Below are 22,924 nucleotides of genomic sequence, written 5' to 3'. Positions count from 1 at the left end.
TCACTGCTTGCAGCGAATCAGTTTGGTTTCAGACGGAACCTGGTTACAGCCCACGCTCTTCTTGCGCTGCACCACTCCTGGGCATCCTCTATCGGTTGTGGGGGCGCAGCACGAGTACTTATGTATTATTATTATTATTATTATTATTCCCCGAAACACTGTGTATTGAGCAGGGAGTGGTGCTTTCTTGCAGGTTTGCCGAGTCGAAGGTTCGATGGACTTCTCGTGTGCTCTGCATGGCAGTCGTGAGTCAGTCAAGTGTCAAGTAAAGTCGGCGGAATAGCGCTAGCTCCAGTGTGGGGAGCAAACCCTTTATTATTTCTCCTTTATTCACTTCTTTCGAAGGCGATAAGCCAGACCCACCGGGAAATATTTCCATGGGTGGGACAGCAAAAAGAAAGTGAAAAAACAAAAACAAAAATAAATAAATAAATAAAACCTAAAAACCAAAGGGACAAGAACTAGTTGAAGGAAGAGGAAGAAAGGAAAGAAACTCAATCCGAACTCCAACATCAAAACAATAATAAAGAATTTGCAGCGACAGGCAAAATACATCAACCAATGAAGGGAGTAGTAACAAAGGAAATATCAGTCTTTATCAGTCGTTAGTCAAGTCTCTTAGCTATTGAACATGCAAACGCAGCAGAGGTGCATCTACATGTTAAGGATAGTTCTCAGTATTTTAATCGAACCTTGTATAGCCTCCTGTTGCACAATAGCCAGGTCTCCTCCCTGCACAGTCCGAAGGCATTGAGGAGTCTCCCCCACCAAGCCTCCCAGGGCACCGAAAACCACAGGGACCACGTCAACCTGGTTGAGGGACCAAATCCTCGAAATCTCCCGCTTCAAATCATAATATTTCGAGCGCTTTTCAGCCATTTTCTTATTGATGTTGTTCTCACCAGGAACGCTGATGTCTATAATGTAGGCGATGCGCTCCTTGTCATCAACAAGGAGCAGATCGGGCCTGTTTGCTGATAGTTTCAGGTCAGTTGGGACCGAATACTCCCAATAGAGGCGATACTGATTACTCTTGACCAATGCCTTGAGCTGGTGGTCGAATCGTGAAGCACCAGTAGGTAGATCTCGTGCTTTACACATTTCGAAGTGCACATACTTTACTATCCGGTTATGTCGTTCAATGTAACTGGTCCGAGCCAGAACTGGGCAGGCACTGACAATGTGGTCAATTGTTTCTAAGCTGCCCTTGCAAAGCCTGCAATTGGCATCAGTTCGAGGAATTGACTTCATTATGGCGTATTGGTAATTTTTCGTTTTGAGGGATTGGTCTTGTGCTGCCATAATCATGCCTTCAGTTGAAGGTTTCAGTGTCCTTGATTTCAACCACATGAAGGTAAGCTCCTTATCTAGGCGATTCTCCTCCAATCGGCTCCAATACCTCCCATGCAGCGGCATAGTGGAAAGTGTTTTGGATTTTCGCTCAGCGCACGCTTGTTTAATGGTATGCTTATTGGGTAAAGCTGGTCCAGCTGCTGGCAGATCCAAACTCGACAGGAACTTAGCGGCCTTTGCAGTTATTGAGTGGCTTTTTGTTGTAGGTTTTTGTTGATGATACTGATAAAGCAGGCTTATTCTGTCTATTGGGCTGGTACTCATGTAGCGGGCCAGGCCACACATGCTCCGGCCGTGCATATCCTCACAAGAGACCAAGCCCCGGCCTCCATCTCCCCTCTTCATGTAGAGCCTGTTGACTGAGGCTTTGGGGTGGTGAAATCCAGACGCAGTCAAGGCTGATCTTGTCACTCGATCTGTGGTCTTGATTTCAGCCTCGGTCCAATTTACGATTCCATAACTATATGTCATAACCGGCAGAGCATACGTATTGATGGCCTTGATCATGTTTCGCGCATTCAATCCACTGTTAAGAAGCAAATACAATCTCTTTTTGTATTCTGCAGTGAGTTGCGTCTTGAGCTTATTATTATTATTATTATTATTATTATTATTATTATTAACTGGTTTGAGGGAAAGAGACAAACGGGAAAAGTCTGAAGAAACAATTGACTGTCACCACCAGGACTCGAACCAGGGACCCTCGCTTGTAGCCAGCGATGCTCTAACCACTGAGCTATGGTGTAGTCGTCATCCAAGCAGAGACCGTTCAATGTTTTCTTCAGACTTCGTAACTCACACTTCCTGTGAATCCACACAGGCGGGTGGGACGCAGCCCTCACTGTACCCACACACTTCACGTACAAACTAGCACGCGGGGAGCCCCAAGTCATAAAATACTAACTAATTATTATTATTATTATTATAGTGAGTAGTTAAACCCAACACGAATGAAAAATGTGAAATGGAATAAAAACAATATTTGTAAAAAATAAATAAATTAAAATTAAAATTCAATATCGAACACGAATAAAATAAAATAAACAATTATGTAAAAAATAAACAATTATTATTATTATTATTATTATTATTATTATTATTATTATTATTATTATTTCAGACTTTTCCCGTTTGTCTCTTTCCCTCAAACCAGTCAATATTTTATGACTTGGGGCTCCCCGCGTGCTAGTTTGTACGTGAAGTGTGTGGGTTACAGTGAGGGCTGCGTCCCACCCGCCTGTGTGGATTCACAGGAAGTGTGAGTTACGAAGTCTGAAGAAAATGTTGAACGGCCTCTGCTGGGATGACGACTACACCATAGCTCAGTGGTTAGAGCATCGCTGGCTACAAGCGAGGGTCCCTGGTTCGAGTCCTGGTGGTGACAGTCATTTTTTTCTTCAGACTTTTCCCGTTTGTCTCTTTCCCTCAAACCAGTCAATATTATTATTATTATTATTATTATTATTATTATTATTATTATTATTATTATTATTATTATTATTATTATTATTATTATTATTATTATTATTATTATTATTATTATTATTATTATTATTATTATTATTATTATTATTATTATTATTATTATTATTATTATTATTATTTTAATAACGAAGGTACGTGTTAGGTCGTAAGTATCCACGCAAACACACATCCAGTCAAAATAAGGCACTTGTCAAAGTATCCGAACGTTTTCGGTCCCTTCTCATCAAGGATTATACAGGGAATGGCTCAAGTTGAAAAGACTAAAACTTATATAGCGTAAAGATATGAGATAACAACACTCGTGACAAAGTGAAAAAAGTATCAAGTTCAGCACGACACAAAACTCGAAGGACATAATAATAGCGACAAGAACATAGTGAGCAAATTAAGTTACATTGTTAACACCTCGACGAGGAGTAACACCAAACAATTGTAGCGACAACACATTTTCTTTTTGTACGCAAAGTTCAGGATCTAACTTACGGATATACAAAGCTTCTAACACAGCCAGATGCAACGCACATCTACCACGTGACAATATTGAGAACACATTATCACTGTACAACTCACGACAATTGGTACGGGCTGACAGATGTTGCTTGATGGACGAAGTGCGATTCTTAGCTCCGTTGGGTGTAGTCTCCTCCAATGTCCCGTCATCTCGCCTCTTCGCGGCATCACCACTATCCGTCTCTTTGCTTTTCCGCGGCCTTCCACGTTTTCTGACACTAGCCGTTGTGTGCGCGATGCCCAGTGTCCTTTCAGCTACGTCTCCTCCATTGCGGATTTCTATTGATCTTCTTACTCCAACTTGTCCGGTGTTCGATATTGAGGTTCGTTTTCGCGGTCTACCACGTTTTCGAATATTGACTGTTGTTGTCACTTCCGTTGTCGTTGTACGTGCGTCCTCACCAGTCCGTATTTTTACTTGGCTTCGCGTAACCCTTCCCGACGCAGACAGATCCTTTGTCAATTTCGGTGGTTTACGTGTGGAAAAGCTAAGGGACGCAAACTTTGAATCGAGCGGATTCATGTGTTCGTATGACGTGGTCAGCTTATTTACTAACGTGCCACTACGGGAGACCATTGACATCTGCGCAACAACACTGTACCACAATAAGTCCATTACTCCGCCGTCCTTGAACGAAACGGAGTTTGTGAAACTCATGTTAATGGTTACATCTGGCGTTGAGTTTTCATTTGGCAACGTTATGTATAAACAAATAGATGGCGTTGCCATGGGCTCGCCACTTGGTCCTGTATTGGCTAATATATTTGTAGGGTTCTGTGAAGCGTCCATTAGTCCATCATTGTGGCCCTCTATGTACTGTCGTTTTGTAGACGATGTGTACTGTCACGATGAGGATGAGGATGTCTGTGGGACTTTTCTACTAACTCTGAATAGCCTCCATCCGGCGTTGAGATTCACGTCGGAAGCGGAACAAAACGGCAGATTATCCTTCTTGGATGTACAAATTTCACGCAACATTAACACTAAGAGTTTGGACACCACTATCTATAGGAAGCCAACTTTCACCGGCCTCTACATTCCGTGGGGGAGCTATACTCCAACGAAATCGAAGAAACATCTTGTGAAAGCGCTAGTTTATCGTGCGCATAGAATATGTTCCCCTCATCTATTGCAGGACGAATTAGACAGACTGACATCAATATTTACGAACAACGGCTATCCAAAGGAATTTCTGGCCAAGCTTATCAACGAAAAACCGGCGACAGACAAGCCGATCCAATTTGGACCTGACCTTTGCCCAGTGGTGCTCCGTTTACCCTGGGTTGGCGCCGGTTCTGCGCGCGTGGAGAAGGATGTTCGTGGTATCGTATGTCCATCTTATCCGTGCGTCAAGCTGTACGTCATATTTGGGACAGTGCGTGCGTTCAGTGTGAAGAAGGATGTTCTACCTACCCTTAGTAAAAGTAACCTTATCTATTTCTTTCAATGCCGACAATGTGAAGATCGGTATGTAGGTAGAACCCTTCAGCACCTGGGCGCGCGCATTCGTCAACATGTGCCGTTAAGTTTTGTTCCGCTTGATGCGCGTGAGTGTCGTCCTCGCCGTGGTCGTCCTCCAAAATGTGCTGTCCAGTCCATCGGTGGATCTTCCTCTTCCTGTGAAGATATCACTGCATGCCCGTCCTCCTCCGCGTGTATAGCGCAGGGTCCAGCTGAGAACAGCGTGAAAGATGGTGAAAGACCGACACGTAAACCACCGAAATTGACAAAGGATCTGTCTGCGTCGGGAAGGGTTACGCGAAGCCAAGTAAAAATACGGACTGGTGAGGACGCACGTACAACGACAACGGAAGTGACAACAACAGTCAATATTCGAAAACGTGGTAGACCGCGAAAACGAACCTCAATATCGAACACCGGACAAGTTGGAGTAAGAAGATCAATAGAAATCCGCAATGGAGGAGACGTAGCTGAAAGGACACTGGGCATCGCGCACACAACGGCTAGTGTCAGAAAACGTGGAAGGCCGCGGAAAAGCAAAGAGACGGATAGTGGTGATGCCGCGAAGAGGCGAGATGACGGGACATTGGAGGAGACTACACCCAACGGAGCTAAGAATCGCACTTCGTCCATCAAGCAACATCTGTCAGCCCGTACCAATTGTCGTGAGTTGTACAGTGATAATGTGTTCTCAATATTGTCACGTGGTAGATGTGCGTTGCATCTGGCTGTGTTAGAAGCTTTGTATATCCGTAAGTTAGATCCTGAACTTTGCGTACAAAAAGAAAATGTGTTGTCGCTACAATTGTTTGGTGTTACTCCTCGTCGAGGTGTTAACAATGTAACTTAATTTGCTCACTATGTTCTTGTCGCTATTATTATGTCCTTCGAGTTTTGTGTCGTGCTGAACTTGATACTTTTTTCACTTTGTCACGAGTGTTGTTATCTCATATCTTTACGCTATATAAGTTTTAGTCTTTTCAACTTGAGCCATTCCCTGTATAATCCTTGATGAGAAGGGACCGAAAACGTTCGGATACTTTGACAAGTGCCTTATTTTGACTGGATGTGTGTTTGCGTGGATACTTACGACCTAACACGTACCTTCGTTATTAAAGTATTATCCGCCTCCGACTTCTTGTAAAATTATTATTATTATTATTATTATTATTATTGACTGGTTTGAGGGAAAGAGACAAACGGGAAAAGTCTGAAGAAAAAATTGACTGTCACCACCAGGACTCGAACCAGGGACCTTCGCTTGTAGCCAGCGATGCTCTAACCACTGAGCTATGGTGTAGTCGTCATCCCAGCAGAGGCCGTTCAACATTTTCTTCAGACTTCGTAACTCACACTTCCTGTGAATCCACACAGGCGGGTGGGACGCAGCCCTCACTGTAACCCACACACTTCACGTACAAACTAGCACGCGGGGAGCCCCAAGTCATAAAATATTGACTGGTTTGAGGGAAAGAGACAAACGGGAAAAGTCTGAAGAAAAAATTGACTGTCACCACCAGGACTCGAACCAGGGACCTTCGCTTGTAGCCAGCGATGCTCTAACCACTGAGCTATGGTGTAGTCGTCATCCCAGCAGAGGCCGTTCAACATTTTCTTCAGACTTCGTAACTCACACTTCCTGTGAATCCACACAGGCGGGTGGGACGCAGCCCTCACTGTAACCCACACACTTCACGTACAAACTAGCACGCGGGGAGCCCCAAGTCATAAAATATTGACTGGTTTGAGGGAAAGAGACAAACGGGAAAAGTCTGAAGAAAAAATTGACTGTCACCACCAGGACTCGAACCAGGGACCTTCGCTTGTAGCCAGCGATGCTCTAACCACTGAGCTATGGTGTAGTCGTCATCCCAGCAGAGGCCGTTCAACATTTTCTTCAGACTTCGTAACTCACACTTCCTGTGAATCCACACAGGCGGGTGGGACGCAGCCCTCACTGTAACCCACACACTTCACGTACAAACTAGCACGCGGTGAGCCCCAAGTCATAAAATATTGACTGGTTTGAGGGAAAGAGACAAACGGGAAAAGTCTGAAGAAAAAATTGACTGTCACCACCAGGACTCGAACCAGGGACCTTCGCTTGTAGCCAGCGATGCTCTAACCACTGAGCTATGGTGTAGTCGTCATCCCAGCAGAGGCCGTTCAACATTTTCTTCAGACTTCGTAACTCACACTTCCTGTGAATCCACACAGGCGGGTGGGACGCAGCCCTCACTGTAACCCACACACTTCACGTACAAACTAGCACGCGGGGAGCCCCAAGTCATAAAATATTGACTGGTTTGAGGGAAAGAGACAAACGGGAAAAGTCTGAAGAAAAAATTGACTGTCACCACCAGGACTCGAACCAGGGACCTTCGCTTGTAGCCAGCGATGCTCTAACCACTGAGCTATGGTGTAGTCGTCATCCCAGCAGAGGCCGTTCAACATTTTCTTCAGACTTCGTAACTCACACTTCCTGTGAATCCACACAGGCGGGTGGGACGCAGCCCTCACTGTAACCCACACACTTCACGTACAAACTAGCACGCGGGGAGCCCCAAGTCATAAAATATTGACTGGTTTGAGGGAAAGAGACAAACGGGAAAAGTCTGAAGAAAAAATTGACTGTCACCACCAGGACTCGAACCAGGGACCTTCGCTTGTAGCCAGCGATGCTCTAACCACTGAGCTATGGTGTAGTCGTCATCCCAGCAGAGGCCGTTCAACATTTTTTTTTCTTCAGACTTCGTAACTCACACTTCCTGTGAATCCACACAGGCGGGTGGGACGCAGCCCTCACTGTAACCCACACACTTCACGTACAAACTAGCACGCGGGGAGCCCCAAGTCATAAAATATTGACTGGTTTGAGGGAAAGAGACAAACGGGAAAATTATTATTATTATTATTATTTTAACTGGTTTGAGGGAAAGAGATTATTATTATTATTATTATTATTATTATTATTATTATTATTATTATTATTATTATTATTATTATTATTATTATTATTATTATAAAAGAGGCTTGCACTTCAAAAAAAAAAAAAAAAAAAATTATTATTATTATTATTATTATTATTATTATTATTCTTTCCCTCAAAACCAGTTAATATTTTATGACTTGGGGCTCCCCGCGTGCTAGTTTGTACGTGAAGTGTGTGGGTACAGTGAGGGCTGCGTCCCACCCGCCTGTGTGGATTCACAGGAAGTGTGAGTTACGAAGTCTGAAGAAAACGTTGAACGGTCTCTGCTTGGATGACGACTACACCATAGCTCAGTGGTTAGAGCATCGCTGGCTACAAGCGAGGGTCCCTGGTTCGAGTCCTGGTGGTGACAGTCAATTTTTTCTTCGGACTTTTCCCGTTTGTCTCTTTCCCTCAAAACCAGTTAATATTATTATTATTATTATTATTATTATTATTTGAAACTCGGATGTTGAGCCATAAATAAATGTAAAAGAGAAAAGGACGTATGTCGGTTAGCGCTACGGAGATGTGTTAAAGTTAGGTGTCAGGACGTCGAATGTCTCAGTACTCTGTCAGTTTTGTGCCTAGTTATTGCACTTTCTGACTGTATATAGTATCATGTTACAGTGATGGAGAGTTACTCTAAACTCGTATCCATATGTCCTTTTCTCTTTTACAATTATTATTATTATTATTATTATTATTATTACTTGTATTATTATTATTATCATAGCTCAGTGGTTAGAGCATCGCTGGCTACAAGCGAGGGTCCCTGGTTCGAGTCCTGGTGGTGACAGTCAATTTTTTCTTCAGACTTTTCCCGTTTGTCTCTTTCCCTCAAACCAGTTAATATTATTATTATTATTATTGACTGGTTTTGAGGGAAAGAGACAAACGGGAAAAGTCTGAAGAAAAAATTGACTGTCACCACCAGGACTCGAACCAGGGACCCTCGCTTGTAGCCAGCGATGCTCTAACCACTGAGCTATGGTGTAGTCGTCATCCAAGCAGAGACCGTTCAACGTTTTCTTCAGACTTCGTAACTCACACTTCCTGTGAATCCACACAGGCGGGTGGGACGCAGCCCTCACTGTAACCCACACACTTCACGTACAAACTAGCACGCGGGGAGCCCCAAGTCATAAAATTATTATTATTATTATTATTATTATTATTATTATTATTATTATTTCAAATAATCAGTCAGGGAAGTGAACTGCCTGAAAAGAGAAAAAAACGCCAGACCCACCAGGACTCGAACCTGGGACCCTGCTTGTCATGAGCAATGCTCTAACCACTGAGCTATGGGACCAGGCTGAACCTAGAAGGCGCTGACAAGTTTTTCACTCCAAAGGCAGCTCACAACACGTGCCACACATACTGATGGCACTTGGGTCTTTTTCCCTCCCCCAGGGGACCAACCACGGTCAGTTTCTGGAAACTACCAGAGGTGAAAGAAAGTGATTAAATTTGGAAAGGTTTGGGAGAACTTCAATTTCAAATAATCAGTCAGGGAAGTGAACTGCCTGAAAAGAGAAAAAAACGCCAGACCCACCAGGACTCGAACCTGGGACCCTGCTTGTCATGAGCAATGCTCTAACCACTGAGCTATGGGACCAGGCTGAACCTAGAAGGCGCTGACAAGTTTTTCACTCCAAAGGCAGCTCACAACACGTGCCACACATACTGATGGCACTTGGGTCTTTTTCCCTCCCCCAGGGGACCAACCACGGTCAGTTTCTGGAAACTACCAGAGGTGAAAGAAAGTGATTAAATTTGGAAAGGTTTGGGAGAACTTCAATTTCAAATAATCAGTCAGGGAAGTGAACTGCCTGAAAAGAGAAAAAAACGCCAGACCCACCAGGACTCGAACCTGGGACCCTGCTTGTCATGAGCAATGCTCTAACCACTGAGCTATGGGACCAGGCTGAACCTAGAAGGCGCTGACAAGTTTTTCACTCCAAAGGCAGCTCACAACACGTGCCACACATACTGATGGCACTTGGGTCTTTTTCCCTCCCCCAGGGGACCAACCACGGTCAGTTTCTGGAAACTACCAGAGGTGAAAGAAAGTGATTAAATTTGGAAAGGTTTGGGAGAACTTCAATTTCAAATAATCAGTCAGGGAAGTGAACTGCCTGAAAAGAGAAAAAAACGCCAGACCCAGGCAGTTCACTTCCCTGACTGATTATTTGAAATTGAAGTTCTCCCAAACCTTTCCAAATTTAATCACTTTCTTTCACCTCTGGTAGTTTCCAGAAACTGACCGTGGTTGGTCCCCTGGGGGAGGGAAAAAGACCCAAGTGCCATCAGTATGTGTGGCACGTGTTGTGAGCTGCCTTTGGAGTGAAAAACTTGTCAGCGCCTTCTAGGTTCAGCCTGGTCCCATAGCTCAGTGGTTAGAGCATTGCTCATGACAAGCAGGGTCCCAGGTTCGAGTCCTGGTGGGTCTGGCGTTTTTTTCTCTTTTCAGGCAGTTCACTTCCCTGACTGATTATTTGAAATTGAAGTTCTCCCAAACCTTTCCAAATTTAATCACTTTCTTTCACCTCTGGTAGTTTCCAGAAACTGACCGTGGTTGGTCCCCTGGGGGAGGGAAAAAGACCCAAGTGCCATCAGTATGTGTGGCACGTGTTGTGAGCTGCCTTTGGAGTGAAAAACTTGTCAGCGCCTTCTAGGTTCAGCCTGGTCCCATAGCTCAGTGGTTAGAGCATTGCTCATGACAAGCAGGGTCCCAGGTTCGAGTCCTGGTGGGTCTGGCGTTTTTTTCTCTTTTCAGGCAGTTCACTTCCCTGACTGATTATTTGAAATTGAAGTTCTCCCAAACCTTTCCAAATTTAATCACTTTCTTTCACCTCTGATAGTTTCCAGAAACTGACCGTGGTTCGTCCCCTGGGGGAGGGAAAAAGACCCAAGTGCCATCAGTATGTGTGGCACGTGTTGTGAGCTGCCTTTGGAGTGAAAAACTTGTCAGCGCCTTCTAGGTTCAGCCTGGTCCCATAGCTCAGTGGTTAGAGCATTGCTCATGACAAGCAGGGTCCCAGGTTCGAGTCCTGGTGGGTCTGGCGTTTTTTTCTCTTTTCAGGCAGTTCACTTCCCTGACTGATTATTTGAAATTGAAGTTCTCCCAAACCTTTCCAAATTTAATCACTTTCTTTCACCTCTGGTAGTTTCCAGAAACTGACCGTGGTTGGTCCCCTGGGGGAGGGAAAAAGACCCAAGTGCCATCAGTATGTGTGGCACGTGTTGTGAGCTGCCTTTGGAGTGAAAAACTTGTCAGCGCCTTCTAGGTTCAGCCTGGTCCCATAGCTCAGTGGTTAGAGCATTGCTCATGACAAGCAGGGTCCCAGGTTCGAGTCCTGGTGGGTCTGGCGTTTTTTTCTCTTTTCAGGCAGTTCACTTCCCTGACTGATTATTTGAAATTGAAGTTCTCCCAAACCTTTCCAAATTATTATTATTATTATTATTGTGGAAGAGAAAAGGACATATGGATACGAGTTAAGAGTAACTCTCCATCACTGTAACATGATACTATATACAGTCAGAAAGTGCAATAACTAGGCACAAAACTGACAGAGTACTGAAACATTCGACGTCTGTCAGTTTTGTGCCTAGTTATTGCACTTTCTGACTGTATATAGTATCATGTTACAGTGATGGAGAGTTACTCTTAACTCGTATCCATATGTCCTTTTCTCTTCCACATTTATTTATGGCTCAACATCCGAGTTTCAAATTATTATTATTATTATTATTATTATTATTATTATTATTATTATTATTATTATTATTATTATTATTATTATTATTATTTGGAAAGGATTGGGAGAACTTCATATTCAAAGGATCAGTCGGGGAAGTGAACTGCCTGAAAAGAGAAAAAACGCCAGACCCACCAGGACTCGAACCTGGGACCCTGCTTGTCATGAGCAATGCTCTAACCACTGAGCTATGGGACCAGGCTGAACCTAGAAGGCGCTGACAAGTTTTCACTCCAAAGGCAGCTCACAACACGTGCCACACATACTGATGGCACTTGGGTCTTTTTTCCCTCCCCCAGGGGACCAACCACGGTCAGTTTCTGGAAACTACCAGAGGTGAAAGAAAGTGATTAAATTTGGAAAGGATTGGGAGAACTTCATATTCAAAGGATCAGTCGGGGAAGTGAACTGCCTGAAAAGAGAAAAAACGCCAGACCCACCAGGACTCGAACCTGGGACCCTGCTTGTCATGAGCAATGCTCTAACCACTGAGCTATGGGACCAGGCTGAACCTAGAAGGCGCTGACAAGTTTTCACTCCAAAGGCAGCTCACAACACGTGCCACACATACTGATGGCACTTGGGTCTTTTTCCCTCCCCCAGGGGTTGGTCCCCTGGGGGAGGGAAAAAGACCCAAGTGCCATCAGTATGTGTGGCACGTGTTGTGAGCTGCCTTTGGAGTGAAAACTTGTCAGCGCCTTCTAGGTTCAGCCTGGTCCCATAGCTCAGTGGTTAGAGCATTGCTCATGACAAGCAGGGTCCCAGGTTCGAGTCCTGGTGGGTCTGGCGTTTTTTCTCTTTTCAGGCAGTTCACTTCCCCGACTGATCCTTTGAATATGAAGTTCTCCCAATCCTTTCCAAATTTAATCACTTTCTTTCACCTCTGGTAGTTTCCAGAAACTGACCGTGGTTGGTCCCCTGGGGGAGGGAAAAAGACCCAAGTGCCATCAGTATGTGTGGCACGTGTTGTGAGCTGCCTTTGGAGTGAAAACTTGTCAGCGCCTTCTAGGTTCAGCCTGGTCCCATAGCTCAGTGGTTAGAGCATTGCTCATGACAAGCAGGGTCCCAGGTTCGAGTCCTGGTGGGTCTGGCGTTTTTTCTCTTTTCAGGCAGTTCACTTCCCCGACTGATCCTTTGAATATGAAGTTCTCCCAATCCTTTCCAAATTTAATCACTTTCTTTCACCTCTGGTAGTTTCCAGAAACTGACCGTGGTTGGTCCCCTGGGGGAGGGAAAAAGACCCAAGTGCCATCAGTATGTGTGGCACGTGTTGTGAGCTGCCTTTGGAGTGAAAACTTGTCAGCGCCTTCTAGGTTCAGCCTGGTCCCATAGCTCAGTGGTTAGAGCATTGCTCATGACAAGCAGGGTCCCAGGTTCGAGTCCTGGTGGGTCTGGCGTTTTTTCTCTTTTCAGGCAGTTCACTTCCCCGACTGATCCTTTGATTATTATTATTATTATTATTATTATGGGGGTGGCTTTATTGGTTTTGTGTTTGTATTATGCAGCATCCCGGGTCATTTAAGACCATGGGGAGTACTGCTGTTGTATGTGAAGAAAATGTAATAAGGAAGACTGAGAAAAAGGAAAGAAAAAAGAGAGAAATACTGTGAACAGCAAATCTACAATGATGCATGTACAATCTATTATACAACTAATCTGCGAGAATGAGACTTAACACAAGCAGGTACAGTAATAGCAAGAGAGCTAAATCAGAAAACAAAATCCGTTGAAAAGTAACCGTCATCAAATCTGAAATCGAGCCCTTCAGCGACACAATAGCACTGAAGGCAGCAATATAATTCTTCTCATTCAACTTCAGTAAAGCACCGTCAAAACCGGTGAATGGGGGCTGATGGTATTATTGTTGTCTTTGTTATTGGCAAGTGATTAATATTACGATCATAATATTATTATTATTATTATTATTATTTGAAACTCGGATGTTGAGCCATAAATAAATGTGGAAGAGAAAAAGACATATGGATACGAGTTAAGAGTAACTCTCCATCACTGTAACATGATACTATATACAGTCAGAAAGTGCAATAACTAGGCACAAAACTGACAGAGTACTGAAACATTCGACGTCCTGACACCTAGTTTCAACACATCTCCGTAGCGCTAACCGACAGCCTTCCAACTTGGAAGGTTCAAGGTTATGGAAAGACCAAAGAGGGGAAGGCAAGCGCAACGAAAACGAGCAAAAGCTACAGTCCCAACGGAACAAAGAATGTCGATTGTTACTGGACGATGACGAGACCAGTACGATATTTGACAAAGCGGTCTAACTACAATTCGAAGCAGCAAAGCAGCACACCACCCAACTTGGGTGGGTCATAAATATCAAAGATAAGTAAAGAAAGGGAAGCTTTGCGAAAACGAATTGTACAAGCCGAAAGTCAAACTCCTACAGTACTCCTCATGCATGACATTGTGATGGACTAGTTGACTACAAAACAAGTTGTTTCACACGACGTACGTTTCGCCGTATGGTTCGTGACGGCTCATCAGGTGTGCAATTTGAAACTCGGATGTTGAGCCATAAATAAATGTGGAAGAGAAAAAGACATATGGATACGAGTTAAGAGTAACTCTCCATCACTGTAACATGATACTATATACAGTCAGAAAGTGCAATAACTAGGCACAAAACTGACAGAGTACTGAAACATTCGACGTCCTGACACCTAGCTTCAACACATCTCCGTAGCGCTAACCGACAGCCTTCCAACTTGGAAGGTTCAAGGTTATGGAAAGACCAAAGAGGGGAAGGCAAGCGCAACGAAAACGAGCAAAAGCTACAGTCCCAACGGAACAAAGAATGTCGATTGTTACTGGACGATGACGAGACCAGTACGATATTTGACAAAGCGGTCTAACTACAATTCGAAGCAGCAAAGCAGCACACCACCCAACTTGGGTGGGTCATAAATATCAAAGATAAGTAAAGAAAGGGAAGCTTTGCGAAAACGAATTGTACAAGCCGAAAGTCAAACTCCTACAGTACTCCTCATGCATGACATTGTGATGGACTAGTTGACTACAAAACAAGTTGTTTCACACGACGTACGTTTCGCCGTATGGTTCGTGACGGCTCATCAGGTGTGCAATTTGAAACTCGGATGTTGAGCCATAAATAAATGTGGAAGAGAAAAAGACATATGGATACGAGTTAAGAGTAACTCTCCATCACTGTAACATGATACTATATACAGTCAGAAAGTGCAATAACTAGGCACAAAACTGACAGAGTACTGAAACATTCGACGTCCTGACACCTAGCTTCAACACATCTCCGTAGCGCTAACCGACAGCCTTCCAACTTGGAAGGTTCAAGGTTATGGAAAGACCAAAGAGGGGAAGGCAAGCGCAACGAAAACGAGCAAAAGCTACAGTCCCAACGGAACAAAGAATGTCGATTGTTACTGGACGATGACGAGACCAGTACGATATTTGACAAAGCGGTCTAACTACAATTCGAAGCAGCAAAGCAGCACACCACCCAACTTGGGTGGGTCATAAATATCAAAGATAAGTAAAGAAAGGGAAGCTTTGCGAAAACGAATTGTACAAGCCGAAAGTCAAACTCCTACAGTACTCCTCATGCATGACATTGTGATGGACTAGTTGACTACAAAACAAGTTGTTTCACACGACGTACGTTTCGCCGTATGGTTCGTGACGGCTCATCAGGTGTGCAATTTGAAACTCGGATGTTGAGCCATAAATAAATGTGGAAGAGAAAAAGACATATGGATACGAGTTAAGAGTAACTCTCCATCACTGTAACATGATACTATATACAGTCAGAAAGTGCAATAACTAGGCACAAAACTGACAGAGTACTGAAACATTCGACGTCCTGACACCTAGCTTCAACACATCTCCGTAGCGCTAACCGACAGCCTTCCAACTTGGAAGGTTCAAGGTTATGGAAAGACCAAAGAGGGGAAGGCAAGCGCAACGAAAACGAGCAAAAGCTACAGTCCCAACGGAACAAAGAATGTCGATTGTTACTGGACGATGACGAGTACTCTGTCAGTTTTGTGCCTAGTTATTGCACTTTCTGACTGTATATAGTATCATGTTACAGTGATGGAGAGTTACTCTTAACTCGTATCCATATGTCTTTTTCTCTTCCACAATTATTATTATTATTATTATTATTATTTCCCTCAAAACCAGTCAATATTATTATTATTATTATTATTATTATTATTATTATTATTATTATTATTATTATTATTGGTTTGAGGGAAAGAGACAAACGGGAAAAGTCTGAAGAAAAAATTGACTGTCACCACCAGGACTCGAACCAGGGACCCTCGCTTGTAGCCAGCGATGCTCTAACCACTGAGCTATGGTGTAGTCGTCATCCCAGCAGAGGCCGTTCAACATTTTCTTCAGACTTCGTAATTATTATTATTATTATTATTATTATTATTTGAAACTCGGATGTTGAGCCATAAATAAATGTAAAATAGAAAAGGACATATGGATACGAGTTTAGAGTAACTCTCCATCACTGTAACATGATACTATATACAGTCAGAAAGTGCAATAACTAGGCACAAAACTGACAGAGTACTGAGACATTCGACGTCCTGACACCTAACTTTAACACATCTCCGTAGCGCTAACCGACAGCCTTCCAACTTGGAAGGTTCAAGGTTATGGAAAAGACCAAAGAGGGGAAGGCAAGCGCAACGAAAACGAGCGCTCCTACGTACTGTAGGAGTTTGGCTTTCGGCTTGTACAATTCGTTTTCGCAAAGCTTCCCTTTCTTTACTTATCTTTGATATTTATGACCCACCCAAGTTGGGTGGTGTGCTGCTTTGCTGCTTCGAATTGTAGTTAGACCGCTTTGTCAAATATCGTACTGGTCTCGTCATCGTCCAGTAACAATCGACATTCTTTGTTCCGTTGGGACTGTAGCTTTTGCTCGTTTTCGTTGCGCTTGCCTTCCCCTCTTTGGTCTTTTCCATAACCTTGAACCTTCCAAGTTGGAAGGCTGTCGGTTAGCGCTACGGAGATGTGTTAAAGTTAGGTGTCAGGACGTCGAATGTCTCAGTACTCTGTCAGTTTTGTGCCTAGTTATTGCACTTTCTGACTGTATATAGTATCATGTTACAGTGATGGAGAGTTACTCTAAACTCGTATCCATATGTCCTTTTCTATTTTACATTTATTTATGGCTCAACATCCGAGTTTCAAATTGCACACCTGATGAGCCGTCACGAACCATACGGCGAAACGTACGTCGTGTGAAACAACTTGTTTTGTAGTCAACTAGTCCATCACAATGTCATGCATGAGGAGTACTGTAGGAGTTTGGCTTTCGGCTTGTACAATTCGTTTTCGCAAAGCTTCCCTTTCTTTACTTATCTTTGATATTTATGACCCACCCAAGTTGGGTGGTGTGCTGCTTTGCTGCTTCGAATTGTAGTTAGACCGCTTTGTCAAATATCGTACTGGTCTCGTCATCGTCCAGTAACAATCGACATTCTTTGTTCCGTTGGGACTGTAGCTTTTGCTCGTTTTCGTTGCGCTTGCCTTCCCCTCTTTGGTCTTTTCCATAACCTTGAACCTTCCAAGTTGGAAGGCTGTCGGTTAGCGCTACGGAGATGTGTTAAAGTTAGGTGTCAGGACGTCGAATGTCTCAGTACTCTGTCAGTTTTGTGCCTAGTTATTGCACTTTCTGACTGTATATAGTATCATGTTACAGTGATGGAGAGTTACTCTAAACTCGTATCCATATGTCCTTTTCTATTTTACAATTATTATTATTATTATTATTTACGAAGTCTGAAGAGGGCATTGAACGGTCTCTGCTTGGATGACGACTACACCATAGCTCAGTGGTTAGAGCATCGCTGGCTACAAGCGAGGGTCCCTGGTTCGAGTCCTGGTGGTGACAGTCAATTTTTTCTTCAGACTTTTCCCGTTTGTCTCTTTCCCTCAAACCAGTTAGTATTATTATTATTATTATTATTATTATTATTTAAATAGGCGTCGAGGCGACAATAGTTTTAGAATTGCGATCAACAGAACGAGCTGAACCGACATTTTCACAAAGGCTTTTATTGTATTCAAAAAAACGAGTGTATACGAAGGCAGTGAAGAACATGTAAGAAAAAAAAATGTGATATGGAAGAAATGATGAACAAAAAATTGTACTTCGAACTAGTTTTCGCACAACACTCCTCAGGAAGCTACGTTGTACTAATGAAAAACAATCCAGAAAGATACTAATAAAGAGAAATGGAGTGAGAAGAAACAACACCTATGAAAATGATAATCCTAGCACTAAGGTAATAACAGGAAAAACTGCGAAAGCACTTAACGAACTTGTAAGGACTACTAGTATACTGTGACACAAGATATGACAACATGGCCAACCAGAGCCAAACAGACAGTTTTTTTGAATACAATAAAAGCCTTTGTGAAAATGTCGGTTCAGCTCGTTCTGTTGATCGCAATTCTAAAATTATTATTATTATTATTATTATTATTATTATTATTATTATTATTATTATTATTATTATTATTATTATTATTATTATTATTATTATTATTATTATTATTATTATTATTATTATTATTATTATTATTATTATTATTATTATTATTATTATTATTATTATTATTATTATTATTATTATTATTATTATTATTATTATTATTATTATTATGGGGGTGGCTTTATTGGTTTTGTGTTTGTATTATGCAGCATCCCGGGTCATTTAAGACCATGGGGAGTACTGCTGTTGTATGTGAAGAAAATATAATAAGGGAGACTGAGAAAAAAGAAAGAAAAAAGAGAGAAATACTGTGAACAGCAAATCTACAATGATGCATGTACAATCTATTATACAACTAATCTGCGAGAACGAGACTTAACACAAGCAGGTACAGTAATAGCAAGAGAGCTAAATCAGAAAACAAAATCCGTTGAAAAATAACCGTCGTCAAATCTGAAATCGAGCCCTTCAGCGACACAATAGCACTGAAGGCAGCAATATAATTCTTCTCATTCAACATCAGTGAAGCACCGTCAAAACCGGTGAATGGGGGCTGATGGTATTATTGTTGTCTTTGTTATTGGCAAGTGATTAATATTACGATCATAATTATTTTCTGCAAATAGGTGCTTCAACTAATAGTTCGAACCATGGGCATTCGCAAACCAATGTAACTTATTAGAGTGTAATTATTATTTCATCTGAGTTATTGACCTGATGATGTCAACTGTGCCAAGGAGCGCCTCCTTTTGCAAGATCGATACACTGGCTCCGGCATCCAGTTCCCTCACAAAGTCAGCAGGCGAGGGGGTTAATCCACCTAATGCCCCCACAATTATTGGCACGATCTTGGCCCTCACCTGCCACATCTGCTCCACCTCACGCTTCAGGCCTTGATATTTCTGTATCTTTTCCACAGATTTTCGGCGGATGTTTCTATCCAGAGGGACACTTACGTCCACAAGGAACGCTTCATCTTTGCCCTTGATAATAATGTCGGGTCTGTTTGCTCCAACGGGCGCTGCTGTTGGAATTGGCACTTCCCAATAGATTGACACATCCGTTTCAGCACTGTACACGACGTTGGTGAGTTGGTGACGTGTGTACTCATTCGAAATGTCCGATGCACCATACTTCCTGCACAATGTCCAGTGGAGATATTTTGCTAACCTGTTGTGGCGATTGACATAGTGACTTCCCGCACAAGCTGTACACGCTCCAATAAGGTGGAAAACCGTTTCCTTGTCCCTGCCACACATCCGGCAACTCGTTTTCGTTGACACACCTGTTCCTCGATTAAATATCTCTTGTAAATTCCGTGTTGGGATAGCCTGGTCCTGTATGGCCATGACAATACTCTCTGTCGCCGGACGCAAAGCAGAAGACCGCAACCACGCAAAGGAGAGCCCTCGATCCAGCTCAGCATCCTGCAGCATCAGCCAAAATTGGCCATGCAGAGGCTTCTTTCTGATTGTCTCCTCCCGATGCCGCTGGTATCCCTGGCGTATTTGCTCCTTTGTGGCTGACTCCTCCATACCAATCTTTGCCAAATATTTCGCAGCATCACTGGAGACAGAGTATTTTGCTTTTTCATGATGGTACTGTTTTAGGAGAGCAATGGCAATGTGGTCTTGGTGGCCCTCGATGTATTTATTGATCTGGATGATGGATCGTTCATGTAGATCTACCACACTCTGGAATCCACGGCCGCCTTCGGCGCGCACCAAATGCACCCTCTCTCTGTCAGCCCGAGGGTGATGCCATCCCTTCTTGGTGAGCTTCTTCCTGAGCAAGATATCCAGCTGCTCCAATTCTACGGGTCGCCAGTTGATGATGCCAAAGCTGTAGGTGAGCAGTGGCACCGCGTATGTGTTTACTGCCTTTGCTAAATATCCAGCCGTTAATCCAGACTTGAAGATCGCATCTAATCGCTTTCCATAATCCTCACGAAGCTTGCTCTTTATCTCACCATGCGGCAGCGCAGCCGATTCAATGAATCCGAGGTATTTGTACATGTTATCTTCTTGCAGGGTGGGTAAAGCCATACCCAACAGTGTTTCGACAGGCTCCGCATCACTTGACTCAAGCACTCCCCGGTGTACATGAAGCGTGGCGCACTTCGAAACACCAAACTCCAGGCCAATGGCCGAAGCTGTGATCTGGGCGACGTTGATCATGGGCTTCAGCTGGTTGCGATGTTTGGCATACAATTTAATGTCATCCATGTACAAGAGTTGAGAAACGACCTTTGAGACCTGTCCAATTTGCATTTGATATCCGCCGCCTGTCTTCTGCACCTCTCTTGAAATGCAGTTAATAGCTAAGCAAAACAAGAGGGGTGATAGCGTGTCTCCTTGGAAGATACCACGGCGAATCCTGACAGATTCTGTAGAGACCCGTGCATTTTGATATGATAAACTCATGTGCGTATTCCAGAGCTGCATGCTTGCCTCCAAGAACTTGACAAGAGCTGGGCTAAATTTGTACATCTCCAGCATCCGAATAATCCATACATGAGAAACGCTGTCATAGGCTTTCTTGAAGTCGATATACGCAACAGAGATATTGCGCTTATTATGCCGAGCGTGCTCCATTATCATCTTATTGACAAGAAGTTGCTCCTTACAGCCTAGTGTTCCCGGGGTACACCCTCTCTGTTCATCTGGGAGTATCGAATTGGTGTCAATGTGTTTCCACATGAGACTAGCAACTACGGCTGTCAGGATCTTGTATTGTGTGGGTAGACAGGTGATAGGGCGATATTGGGCTGGGTTAGATGTGGGTGGCTCCGTCTTGGGCAGCAGGATTGTGCGGCCAGTCACCAACCATTCCGGAATTGGCCAATCACCGACAAGGGTCTTCTGGAAGGCGATTCGCAGGGCAATGTGTAGATTAGATAATTTTTTCCACCAGTAACCATGAATTGCGTCTACACCACTAGCTTTCCACCTGCTGACCTTAGCTAGCGTGTCCTGGAGTGCCTGTTGAGTCACAGATACGGGTTCATCCTCTGCAATGGTAGTCTCATATTCCACTCTTTGTTCTTGATACCACCCTGATGACTCATCAAACGGCACAGGCTTGGCTAGTATACCAGACCAGAACTCGAATACGGCACCCTCACTCGGTATTTCCCCGGGATGCTGCTGCTCCGGTTCCTTTCTCAGTCTACGGTAGAATTCTTTCTCATTTGTGCGGAATAGTGTGTTAGCTCTCCTGCTCTCCCAGATGTGTTTATCACGTCTTGTCCTCTCCGCTAGCGCAAGCAATTCCAGCTTCCTCTGTTCCAGGACGTATCCAATCTGGGAAGTGTTGGATATTCCGTACTGAGTAAAGAACCGTTGGTGCTTGACAGCAGGGTTTTTCAACATCATTGTTAGTCGAGATATATCTGCCCGTAATTTCTTCGCTTTGTTGCGCGATTTTACTAACCAAGTCGGTTCCGGTGGTCGCGAGCTCGCCGGCTTGCCGCTAGCGTTTTCACCGTTCGTCTCAGACAAGGAAATGCCACATCTGGTCAAGGAACATCGAGCAGCAACATATACTAAGCAATTGAGATCTTCCATTTGAAGATCTTTGTTTTTACTAGTGGTGTTAATCACTCCAGGGATTGCTTTGTTCACAAGTAATGTCACCTGATCGAGTTTGCGTTGAGGCACATGGCGAGGTACAGGTAACCTAGGCCTTTCGGACATGGGTACATTTCTCCATCTCAAGTATGCCTCACTGAGCGCGTTAGTGGTGTCAATGTTGAGTGCATCCATGGCGTCAGTTTCTCCATCTTGAGGATGAGTAAGGTCAGTGCTGCTTTGTGAAGGCATCCCCAGCCCCTGCACTAGGTTGTCACTGCTTGTATCAGTAGTTACTAGCACAGCTGTAGCAGGCTGCAGGCTGTCACCTTGCTCTGGAGGTGTCAAAGCCAGGGCTGCCCCAGCATTCAAACCCGTTGATGTAGATGCAAGTAGCAGTGTAGCCTGCGTCGCTGGTGTAACCTCGGAGAGATCACCCATACTAGTACTACTAGTAGTACCACTAGTACACAGCTCAGCATGCTCAGTCTCCACGGTTACATTATAGTTAGTTTCATCAGCTGAGTTGGTTTCCATGGTGGTAGAAGTTTCAGACGCTCTTTGGTTCCGCTCCTCCATCATCTGCTTCCGCAAGACGTCTTCTTCCACCTTCGAAATTTTATTGTTTTTAGTGATATATCGCCTTCTATCCGCCAACAGACCCTCACTCACCGGTCTATCAGGCCTCATAGCGGTCCATATATCATGCATACGCCGCACGTACCCAAGCTGCAGCCGTCCACACTCGGTAGCAAGCAAGTACGCCTTTATCACATCCCGGTTGTCCTCCCATGTCCATTCCAATCTCCTCCGCGCACGAGCAGGAGGGACAGCGCAATCCTCTCCCGAGTGGTCCATTACACATCATATCCTTAGTAAACTCAATAAACCTGAAAAATAGGCTTAGGAGCGGGCCTACTTTGAGCTGTTGCTCGTGTTCGGCCAGAGCTCCCAAAATGCAATCCATTCTCCCTGAGGGCAAATTATTATTATTATTATTATTATTATTATTATTATTATTATTTGGGGCTCCCCGCGTGCTAGTTTGTACGTGAAGTGTGTGGGTTACAGTGAGGGCTGCGTCCCACCCGCCTGTGTGGATTCACAGGAAGTGTGAGTTACGAAGTCTGAAGAAAACATTGAACGGTCTCTGCTTGGATGACGACTACACCATAGCTCAGCGGTTAGAGCATCGCTGGCTACAAGCGAGGGTCCCTGGTTCGAGTCCTGGTGGTGACAGTCAATTTTTTCTTCAGACTTTTCCCGTTTGTCTCTTTCCCTCAAAATCA

The 22,924-nt window shown here is 43.9% G+C and overlaps 1 protein-coding gene across 1 annotated transcript; it reads right to left on the bottom strand.

Annotated features, from left to right (window-relative positions):
- LOC135823667 (uncharacterized) lies at nucleotides 1–22,172 on the bottom strand. Its single transcript, XM_065336515.1, has 2 exons — nucleotides 19,237–22,172; nucleotides 1–88 (listed from the first exon to the last, which is right to left on the bottom strand). The coding sequence occupies exons 1-2, from the start codon at nucleotides 22,170–22,172 to the stop codon at nucleotides 1–3; spliced, it is 3,024 nt and encodes a 1,007-aa protein (XP_065192587.1).
- Nucleotides 22,173–22,924: the final 752 nt, after the last annotated feature.

Source organism: Sycon ciliatum, chromosome 8 (genome assembly GCF_964019385.1).
Source record: "Sycon ciliatum chromosome 8, ocSycCili1.1, whole genome shotgun sequence".
NCBI lineage: Eukaryota > Metazoa > Porifera > Calcarea > Leucosolenida > Sycettidae > Sycon > Sycon ciliatum.
The sequence above is the reverse complement of the archived record's forward strand: the minus strand, read 5'-3'. Positions and strand labels throughout refer to the sequence as shown.